The sequence below is a fragment of the Schistocerca nitens genome, chromosome 2 (genome assembly GCF_023898315.1).
Source record: "Schistocerca nitens isolate TAMUIC-IGC-003100 chromosome 2, iqSchNite1.1, whole genome shotgun sequence".
Taxonomy (NCBI): Eukaryota; Metazoa; Arthropoda; class Insecta; order Orthoptera; family Acrididae; genus Schistocerca; species Schistocerca nitens.
Genome location: NC_064615.1, coordinates 764,162,859 through 764,174,780, shown reverse-complemented (window position 1 = coordinate 764,174,780; position 11,922 = coordinate 764,162,859). Strand labels below are relative to the sequence as shown.

Genomic DNA, 11,922 nt, shown 5'->3' with positions numbered 1-11,922 from the left:
ATCCAAGATTCACCACATGGTTTTTTGACGTAACATATTGTTCTTTCTCTGTTATTTTTGTTGTTTTGGTCATCGGTACAAAAGGTGGCTTGATGCAGCTCTCAACACTAGCTTTTCTTGTGTAACACTTTTAATGTCTGCATATCTACTGCATTCCACACGCACTTTGTCGATCAAACTTCCCTCCAATTCCAAATTAACAACCACCCGATGCCCCAGTACAAGACTGATCTATGTACACCGTCTTCTAATCAAGTTTTGTAATAAAGCTCTTTTCTCTCCTGCTCGATTCAGTTCCTTTTAAAATGTTCAAATACGTGTGAATTCCTAGGGTACCAAACTTCTAGTGTCATCTGTCCCTAGACTTACACGCTACTTAAACTAACTTATGCTAAGAACAACACACACACCCATGCCCTAGGGAGTATTAGAACCTCCGGCAGGAGGGGCCGCGCAATCCGTGACATGGCGCCTCAAACCACGCGGCCACTCCGCGCGGCAGTTCCTTTTCATTAGCTACCACTTATACCCACATAATCTTCAGCATTCTTCTGTGTCACCACTATTCAAAAGTTCTTACTATTATTCATGTCTCACTTCCATATAAGGCTATGCTGCACACAAATATCTTCAGAAAATATTTAAATTGTATTCTATGTTACGTCTCTTCGCCAAAAAAGAATTTCTTGTTGTTGATGGTCATCATTTTATGTCTTCTTGTAAACTCGGCTATTACTTTCAGCATCTCATTTCCCAATCTAGTTCCTTGAGCATCACCTGTCTTAATTCTACCACACTTACTCTTATCATACTCTCCTCGTTTTAATTTATTTCTTATTCTTATAAGTAACATATTGTTGATCGCTATAAAGTACCAAACTTTCAACTTCTACTCCTACTCTAAAATATCATGACTATTAGTGAAGGTAATTAGTGTTAGAACGTGAGGTAGAATTACTTTCTTCTGTGATATTTTTTCATACAATACGTCGAACACCACTATATAAGCAAACCCTTGTCACGTTTTTCTATCTTTTCTAGTTCTAACAACCATCAAACAACCTTGACACAGAACCGACGTTCCCAGAAACATACAGATGAAACCAGACAAATCAGTTCATATTTACACTCGGTGAACATAGGCCATAAATACCCTCCATTACCATTTTTCTTCACTTGATTTTGACGTTTTTTTTTTTTTATGGTGGGAATATCTTGTCGAAGGGGAAGTCCTTGAAGTCGTTGTTGAAGATCTCTGTGAAGGCTGTGCTGACCAGATCGTTGACGAGCGGTTTCACCGCACCCAGTCCGACGCGCCACATGGTGTTGATCATGCGGTCCAGCATGCGCTCTGCAACGAGAAAGACTCTCACAAGTACTGACCCTTCTCTTAGTGGCAATAGCAGGGACAATCACTGAAAGTAATGTACACATTAATTTCTTGATGTTACTCCAGACACTAGGAAGGAGAACTGATGTTTCATTACAGGTTGTGCATTTATGGAGTCAAACGGAAACTTCCATCTACAGCTTTTTGTGTAAGGTAGCTGCCCCGCTTTACAATTTTCAAGATGACCAGTGCAAGCTACGGAAGAGAATTCAAGAGCACCCTGTGGCAATTAAATGGCGTCCAGTGTGTACAGTTTATTTACTGTTGTGTTGTGCGCGAATTCGTAAATACCGCGACTTATGTTGAACAGTGAATAGCAGTAAAGTTAGTTTGATGACAGGAGTGCGGTTATAGAACTTCGTCAGGATTTTTGTAAATCAGTGGCGCACAGGGTTTGAATATGAACTTCAGTGGAACTGACAAACTGCCTGTTCGCCTTAACGATTTTGTATTAAGTGGAGCTGATCGTTTATATTTTATTGTGAACCTAATTGTATCGAGTCGATGTTCCCTTCTTTGAACTGACTCGCGATTCTTTGCAAATAACTCTGCGCTCCGAGCACCCGCAGATGTGGTAATGCATCGTGCAAGAAGAACATCGTTTGTGCTGTATGACAATCTTTATTGGTACATGAAGGCATTCCTGGCCTGTAACCATATCCTCAGATGTATATCTAAACCGAAGAAAGCAGAATGACTGTTCAAATGGTCCAGAGGACTCACGTCATGGTATTATAATCACAAAACCATAATAAAGACGATCACTATACATAATCACAGTACTTTACGTCATTAGGAACCTCAGTGCATTAAAGAAGTGAAATCCAACATTGACTTTTAAAATGGCTTTAACCACCAAATGCAGTTATAAAAGGAGGCAACTGATGCGAACATCATACTCCATAAAAACGAGAAACAACCTACAGTCAACAATAATAAAAAATGGGATAGATGGAGCGTGGATAATACTCCACACTGAGCGCCCAGTGAAACATTGGCACACAGACCAAAGAGCATGCGTCGCTGAGATCGTCACCGCGAGGTGGAACGAGCAGTAAATTAACCACATCCCGGTTACCTATACGCAGACAGGAGGGGTTGTGGTCTCCTACAACCAAGCGTTACTCGTTAACAACCACAGCATTAGACATTACAAATAGTTCAAATGGCTCTGAGCACTATGGGACTTAACAGCTGAGGTCATAAGTCCCCTAGAACTTAAAACTACTTAAACCTAACCAACCTAAGGACATCACATGCATCCATGCCCGAGGCAATATTCGAACCTGCGACCGTAGCGGTACCGCGGTTCCAGACTGAAGCGACTAGAACCGCTTGGCCACAACGGCCGGCTTGAACATTACCAATGAAGCCTGACACGGTCAGGGGCAAGACGGCGATCTTAACGCGGTTTATTAAACAAAATAATTTTTAAAAGTAAAAACTTTTAATGCTTAGACCGCAATTTTTCTGTTAGCATTAATATTCGATAACTAGTTTCGGTTGCTGTCTGCAGCCATCTTCAGATCGTTCGAAATATGAAAACGCGGTGAATAATCATTGGAAAGATTCATTAGCTGTAGTGTTGCAACAACATGCATTCGTAAGTACCAAAACGATAACAGTAAATAGTCGAAAACGTCACAGTGAGCAAGCCAGGTTGTAATTTCGCAGGTTGACGGTCATATAGGAAATTGACCAGTTGCATGTACTTCAGCTCATGCAACTGGGAAATTTGCGAAATTACCGACGTACTATTATTGTTTTGGGACTTACGAATGCATGTCGCTGCATCACTACAGCTAATGATGCTTTCCAATGATTTCATATTTTGAACGATCTGAAGATGGTTGCAGATAGCAAGCTAAACTTTCTCGAATTTTGATTGTAACAGGAAAATTGCGGTGTAGGCAAAAACTTTTTTATTTTATAAAACATTACATATCGCACAATAAAGTATGCACGGTCTCAGACACAAGAGGACAGAAGGAAGCCCAGAGACGTACAACACATACCGCTAACCCCACCCCCACCCTCACACCTTTAATACTATAGATGGGGTACGTCTTAAACAAGGTGCCAATATGCATGCAACGGGCAGAACAGAACAAACACAAAGCTAATGAAATGAAAAAGGGGAAATGTGTTATTATTTCTCGTAACGGAAGCCCCAAAATTTTTCTTGGTTTCTTGTAAGTACTAGGGATGCGGCGCTTTCAGTGACGCAAGTTCTATGCTTTGAGTGCCTGTGCTTTGCTGCTCACTCAGTGTGCGTGGTGTGTTGTTGCTGTTTGTGGGAGCTTTCTCTAGGATATACAGTTGGCTTTGTACTGGCTATTGTGCAGTGTTCCTCTACTCTAAATTATTATTATTATTATTACTGGCCGAGCCGTTCTAGGCGCTACAGTCTGGAACCGCGCGACCGCTACGGTCGCAGGTTCGAATCCTGCCTCGGGCATGGATGTGTGTGATGTCCTTAGGTTAGTTATGTTTAAGTAGTTCTAAGTTCTAGGGGACTGATGACCTCAGAAGCTGAGTCCCATAGGGCTCGGAGCCATTATTAGTATTATACGCTCTTCTTTGCTTTTATAGAGGATGATGTAAGCACCATACGCCCCCTTTTATAACTAAGTACATTTGGCGAGTAATGACGTTTTAACGGTGAAGGTTGAATTTCTCTTTTTTGACATATCGATTTATTTAATGACTTAATGAATTGAAGGATTAGTGATTGTCATTGTTACTGAAACTTCCTGGCAGATTAAAACTGTGTGCCCGACCGAGACTCAAAATCTGGACCTTTGCCTTTCGCGGGCAAGTGCTCTACCATCTGGGCTACCGAAGCACGACTCACGCTCGGTACTGAAAGCTTGACTTCTACCAGTATCTCGTCTCCTACCTTCCAAACTTTACAGAAGCTCTCCTGCGAACCTTGCAGAACTAGCACTACTGAAAGAAAGGATATTGCGGAGACATGGCTTAGCCACAGCCTGGGGGATGTTTCCAGAATGAGATTTTCACTCTGCAGCGGAGTGTGCGCTGATACGAAACGTCCTGGCAGATTAAAAATGTGTGCCCGACCGAGACTCGAAATCTGGACCTTTGCCTTTCACAGGCAAGTGCTCTACCAACTGAGCTACCGAAGCACGACACTCGGCCGGTGCTCACAGCTTTACTTATGCCAGTATCTCGTCTCCTACCTTCCAAACTTTACAGAAGCTCTCCTGCGAACGTTGCAAAACTAACACTCCTGAAATAAAGGATATTGCGGAGACATGGCTTAGCCACAGCCTGGGGGATGTTTCCCGAATGAGATTTTCACTCTGCAGCGGAGTGTGCGCTGATATGAAACTTCCTGGCAGATTAAAACTGTGCGCCCGACCGAGACTCGAACTCGGGACCTTTGCCTTTCGCGGGCATGTGCTCTACCATCTTTTTTTTATTTTTTATCCATCTTTTTTTACTTTTTTCTTTTTTTGTTTTATTTTCCTTTTATTTTTTCCTTTTTTAAAATTTTTTTCTTGTTTTCATGTTTTTTGAAAACCCTTTAATAAAATGGAACTAAAAAAACCAAGTGCGACCGCCACTTTTCATCCTATAACAAAAAAATCTGGTCCATTTCAGGCGTTGGCTCCTGATTTAACCTACCCCAGAGTGCTGCCTATAGACCAGGGGAAATATGGGAAATCAAGGTTAGGGCTATCCTTACAAACAAAACAAAATCTTCCTTTTTCTGAATATTATTATTATTGTTTTTATTTTATTTTATTTTATTTATTTTTTGTTTAGTTTTGTTGTTTAATTGATCAGAGGCCTTCTGCGCCCCGCTGGTAATATGTTGAGTCACGTCTTCTCGAAATTGATGTGTTCCATTCAGTTGTTCAGAAATGATCATTGGTTCAAACAGGAAACCTTCTTCTCTCTTGGCTTAACACATTCCAGCTGCGAGGCGGCTCGTGGAAAGCACTCCCAAGGAAGTTCGAGAAACATTGTCTGTATTTTGGGTGACGGACAACGACATAACTGTGGTGTCACCGCCAGACACCACACTTGCTAGGTGGTAGCCTTTAAATCGGCCGCGGTCCGTTAGTATACATCGGACCCGCGTGTCGCCACTGTCTGTGATTGCAGACCGAGCGCCGCCACACGACAGGTCTAGAGAGAATTCCTAGCACTCGCCCCAGTTGTACAGCCGACTTTGCTAGCGATGGTTCACTGACAAATTACGCTCTCATTTGCCGAGACGATAGTTAGCATAGTCTTCAGCTACATCATTTGCTACGACCTAGCAAGGCCCCATTATCATTTGCTATTTATCTTGTGATGCATGTACCGTCAGACCGATGTTTACCAATTATGGATTAAAGTTAAGTATTCCAGAAGCTACGTACTTTTTTTACTAGACTCAACTCCTGTTCCAGACCTCACGCCAGCCTGCGTGAGCTTAAACGCATGCCTTTCGGCTATCTCATAGTGGCTTGGCTGTCTTGCCAAGTCACAACAATAATGACGGTCATTGAGGTATGTCCAAAAGTCGAGTACAGAGTTTACAGTTTGTCCAAATAAGTAGTGAATCGCATGTCCGCGAATCCAATTCACAGCATTGGTCTTTGTCCGAGGAAAATAGTCACGTTCCGGAAACAATAATGAAAGGGGAGTAATCCGATCCGGAATGTCCCGCGTTAGAAAAGCCACAATACGTCGAACCAAGTGCCAAACCTCCGCCGCTGGTCCGCAAACAAACCGATGTTCTTCATTGTCTGGCACTCCACACGTGGAACATAGAGGTGATTGGGCGAGGTGGATACGATGAAGGCGAAATTGGTTGATTTGCTTACCATTGACAGTTAGGTACCAGACAGATTGAACATTCGTGTCAAGGTAACAGGAGAACACCGCGCGCCATACATGACGCCAATCAACCTGGGGGAACTTTTGTTCAATCGGGTTAGATGGACGATCTAATTGGAGGACATTGTATACTGCCTTTGAGTAAAAGCTGTCTTGGTAAGGTGAGGCGTAGATAACTGAGTTCAAGAAAGAAGTACCGTATATAATGGAACTGGGCCGGAACATCCGAGATCATCACTGGGGCTGACAGTGAGACCGGCGAATATGCCGACAGGAGGAGACCAGTGAGGCTTGTTAGGCAACGTGTCCATACCGTCATCTGGGAGCTGACAAACAGGGCGCGAGCTCTATCCGGCACGTGAAACACACCTATCCCACCTCGTTCCCGGGGAAGAGTAAGGGTTGCATAGTTAACTTTGAACAACAGCCCAGAGCTGACGAAAGATGCCATCGCTGCCAACATGCGACGTGCCACAGTAAGTGGGAAAGGTAGAGCTTGTGCTACATGGGGAACTCGGGATGCGATATATATATTGAAATATCGAGCTCGTTGGAGAATATCTAGGGATCGAAGGCGATGGTCCAGAAGACCTGCTCTGATCATTGAAAGGAGGCGTCGGCAGTTGATGGTGGCTGAACGCCGGAGACCAGATGAAAAATCGATTCCCAAACAACGAATGATATAAACGGTGGTGAGAGGTGTAACGCACTCCATGGGAAGTACCGTGCCAATGAACATAACTTGTGACTTACGTAAGTTTAAAGAGCTACCCGATGCCTCACCATAAGTCGCTACCCACGTCAAAACGCTCGAACCTCGTCGGCATTACGTAAACAGATGACTACATCGTCAGCATAGGCCGTGCAACAGAATCGGTAGCGATCTATGGACAACCCTACCAAACGTTGTCTTAGTCCACATAGCAAGGATTCCAAGGAAAAGGCGTACAAAATCGCTGATAGAGGGCAACCTTGACGTACCGATCGACCTATTATTATCGGTGCAGTTAGTCTGCCATTGTAAATAATCCTGGATGAGGCACCCCGCAGAAGGCGCATCACTACCGTGATAACGGCGACTGGGAAACCCATATGGTGGAGAACGGCCGTAAGGAACGAATGGTCAACCCTATCAAAAGCTTGACTAAAGTCCAAAGACGCAAGTGCCCCAGAGAGGCGTTGTGCCTGGGTAACGGCGATCATATCCCTGTAGCGGCATAAAGCCGTGCGGATATTATTGTCCCCTCCCAAAGATGCTTGGTCTGGCGAGACAACATATGGGGCAACATTTTTAAGTCGTGCTGCCAAAAGGCGAGTGAAGATTTTCATATCACTGTTAAGGAGGGTGAGGGGCCGATAATCACTGATATTGTTGCCACATGCGGCTTATGTACAGGAATAATAATTCCTTCCATGAAAGCGTCCGGCACAGGTACTTCCGGAGACATTAGTTCCCGACATATGGAGGTGAAGATGGACTCTAACAAATCACTGAAAGTGCAATAAAATTTGAGGGGAAGACCGTCGGGTCCTGGGGAGCGATTGATGGTTCCTGCCCGGATCGCATCGCGGACTTCCTCATCAGTCACCTCTGACATAAAGTCAATCGCCGGATCTCCTGGGATACCACCGAAGTTGAGCTGTGTGACTTCCTCGATAAACTCTGGGGAATGTGGAATTGCGGCGTATAGCTGCTGGTAGCGGGCGTGAAGCACATTCCCTATTGCAGATTGGGTTACGTAGCGACGCCCTTCTTGATCTGTTAGGACGTGAATCAATTTTCGGCGTCGATTTTGGCGTTCTTGGATGATATGGTACATCGACGGATGTTCATGAGGCATGCGATCAGCAGTACGAGATCGTACTATCGCTCCTTCCAAATGCCTTCGCATGAGATTGGAGATTTGGGCCTTAGCATGGTTCATCCTTGTATGGCGCTCAGGGGAGGCTGGCATCCTGGAGCATTCTCGTAGGATCCTGTAGTAAAAGTCCATAGTGCTCTTCCTCCAGGCGACAACATCTATGCCATACCGGATTAAAGTTTTTCTAAGTGTAGGTTTTGCACACTGGATCCACCAGGATTTGGTAGACGGATACGTGGGTCGGCGTCTATTACATGTGATCCAAGTGTCTTCTATTAGAAGTCGACAGTCAGGTGAATTAAGAAGTGCCGTGTTCAGTTTCCATAAACCACGTCCGTGCCATACTGCCTGTCTTGTGAGAACAACATCACAGAAGTAAGCCTCATGATCTGAGAAAGCAACAGGCCAGATTTCAGCCTGTCGAGTGTGTTGAATTAGGGATCGCGAGATGTGGATGCGATCCAGTCGGTTAGAGGAGTGCGCAGTGTAGTACGTAAAGCCCAAAAGATCACCGTGAACATGTCTCCACGTGTCGACAAATTGTAGCCGCGTGACTACTGTTTCGAGAGATGCGCATGGTGAGTGACATGGCAATTGATCCTGAGGTCGCTGGGTGCAGTTGAAGTCTCCACCCATGACCCAGTCATCGTGTGGTCCCATAAAAAGGGGTGTAACTTCATTCGCGAAGAAGGCATTGCGTTCACGACGGTAGCTGGAGCCCGACGGCGCATAAATGTTGACGATGCGTACACCAAAGAGAGTAAGGGCCATACCTCTGCCGTTGGGGAGGTGTAGGACATCTTCGGCAGGAAGACCTTCGCGTAAGATGATGGCAACACCACTACCGGTGTCCGAAGCGGGAGAAAGATGCGCCGTGAAGCCATGTGGTGGTGAAAAATCGGCGACATGCACTTCCTGAAAAAGCGCAATATCTATGTCCGCATCATAGATCATATCGCGGAGCAGCGCTAGTTTGTGGGGCGCACGAATGGTCGCGAGGTTAATCGTTGCGACACGATAATGGTGGTGTTGGAGTCCCACAGGCACAGGTCGTCGATCTTGCCGGTCCACCGAAGAGGCTGCTATTGTGGAGAGTTTGCGGGCGCGGGAGCAACCGATGGGGGTGCCCCATCATCAGCACCGTCCACCCCAGTCCCTTCGATCTCCACGTCGTCTGCCCAGGAGACTGATACTGCGGTAGGGCATCGGCTGTGCACATCATCCACGTGCAGAGGAGACGTAGTTTTCGTCTCATCGGATAGGCTCTCTTCAACGTCGACCTGTGGGGGCGACGGCGCCAGTAAGGAGGGGTGTTCGTTGCCAGTGGTCGCCTGTGGCGGGTCTTTCGCATCAGACTTTTGGACACCAAAGAGCGGTTTGTCGTCCATCTTCGGGTCTGCATCCCTGGTATCCATCTGTAGAATGGATTCATCAGGGGGTGTACGGCTACGTTTCTTTCTCTTTCGTGTCGACCCTTGTTTTCGAACAGGTCGTTCAGTGTCCGATGGCGGGTGGCTTTCGTCTGACTCCGGACCAGTCTGAAGGAAAGCAGAAGTAGGTACCACTCCCGGATCAACGTCCATCTCAGTAGCATTTTCATTCACAGTGCTGCGATGATTCGGCAGGCGAGGATCTGGTATCTGTGGCACCTCAGAACGAATTTCAGGAGCGGTTGCATCTACCTGATCAGACGACGTCAACGGAGCAGGAAGTCCCTGTGTAGAGGTGCTACCTTCCTGGGCAACCTTGGCATATGTGACAGGGATCTGAGTGATCACCGCTGGGGACGCTTCCTCGCCGACCGGCGTCTGGATCAGGCGGCGTCGCATGCAGGCGGATCTGACGTGGCCTTCTTGTCCACAACCAGCACATGTTCGGGGTTGGCCGTCGTACATGACAATGGCTCGCACCCCGCCAATTGTCAGGTATGATGGTATATGTTTTTTCAGTTCAATTTTGACCTGACGCACACCATTAAGGACATGGTAGGTCGTGAAGGTTTGCCATTTTTCCTCTACGTAACCGATGACGTTACCGTATGGTTGTAACGCAGTGACAACTTCGGCCTTCAGCACTTCAAAAGGTAGTTCAAACACCCTAATCGTGCGTTGACCGTACTCTGCGAGTTCAAGTGTTACAGCTCCGACGTGACCATCAGAGTATTTGAACTTATGTCCATTGGCATTGCGGCGAATAACATCTTCACACACCTCGGTGTTTGTCATTTTAATATGAACGACACTACTCGTGATCGAAAAGTGGATTCCGATAACGTGGTTAGGATATAAACGAACTTCTTCACGTATGAACGTTTCAACTTCATGTGCACGAGGTCGCGCATGTTCAGCTGGGAAGGAAACTTTAAGGGTCGCACGGCGGTAAGCGCTCGACATGTTGTTCACGATGGACGGACACAAGCCTTAAAGCTACGACGCGGAAGTAAACAACGCCTGCAGCGGAGCACTGGCCGGCGCGCGAGGCCGTCCGCACGCTGCCACGGCTGAGAGCCGACTGCCATCTGAGCTACCGAAGCACGACTCTCGCCCGGTACTCACAGCTTTACTTCTGCCAGTATCTCGTCTCCTACCTTCCAAACTTGACAGAAGCTCTCCTGCGAACCTTGCAAAACTAGCACTCCTGAAAGAAAGGATATTGCGGAGACATCGCTTAGCCACAGCCTGGGGGATTTTTCCAGAATGAGATTTTCACTCTGCAGCGGAGTGTGCGCTGATATGAAACTTCCTGGCAGATTAAAACTGTGTGCCCGACCGAGACTCGAACTCGGGACCTTTGCCTTTCGCGGACAAGTGCTCTACCATCTGAGCAACTGAAGCACGACTCACGCCCGGTACTCACAGCTTTACTCATGCCAGTATCTCGTCTCCTACCTTCCAACTTTACAGAAGCTCTGATGGTAGAGCTCTTGCCCGCGAAAGGCAAAGGTCCCGAGTTCGAGTCTCGGTCGGGCACACGGTTTTAATCTGCCAGGAAGTTTCATATCAGCACACACTCCGCTGCAGAGTGAAAATCTCATTCTGGAAACATCCCCCAGGCTGTGGCTAAGCCATGTCTCCGCAATATCCTTTCTTTCAGGAGTGCTAGTTCTGCAAGGTTCGCAGGAGAGCTACTGCAAAGTTTTGAAGGTAGGAGACGAGATACTGGCAGAAGTAAAGCTGTGAGTACCGGGCGTGAGTCGTGCTTCGGTAGCACAGATGATAGAGCACTTCCCCGCGAATGGCAAAGTTCCCGAGTTCGATTCTCGGTCGGGCACACAGTTTTAATCTGCCAGGAAGTTTCATATCAGCGCACACTCCGCTGCAGAGTGAAAATCTCATTCTGTCATTGTTAGTGTTTTATGATTGTAATATTATGACGTGGGTTTGCTGAACCATATAGATTACCATTAAGAATTTTTCAGTTTAGGTATATTCCTGAGACTACGGCTATGGACGACGAAGCTGGTCGTGTCCCAATATAGGTTGTCATACAGCTCTTCGCAGTCTACATTTCTTCAAGATACCAAGATTCCCGTTTAGTGGAATAAACTCTTGTACATAATATGAACGACAATCAAACAATTTTAAATCAGATATGGTAAAATAATGTGTAATAAAATTATGTGAAAATGCAAATCCGCAATAGTTGTTTTTTTGTGTTTTCACTGTATGACAATCGGTTTCATACCCTGGAGGTATATCTTCAGGTCATATAGAACAAAAATAATTGAAAACACTAATAGTCAACGTAACCTACCGGAAAAAGTAGAAAGTAAAGCGATGTACTCACAAAACTAAGACTTCATGTGCCATGTTTTATGCT

General features: G+C 45.9%; 1 protein-coding gene across 1 annotated transcript in view; it reads right to left on the bottom strand.

The window, feature by feature from the left end:
* Positions 1-1,088: 1,088 nt before the first annotated feature.
* Positions 1,089-11,922, bottom strand: part of LOC126234612 (uncharacterized) — an 88,532-nt gene continuing 77,698 nt past the window's right edge. Inside the window, exon 6 of the mRNA XM_049943337.1 lies at positions 1,089-1,351. Within this exon, the coding sequence (XP_049799294.1) occupies positions 1,200-1,351 (152 nt within the window). The 3' untranslated portion in view covers positions 1,089-1,199. The remainder of the gene's footprint in view (positions 1,352-11,922) is intronic.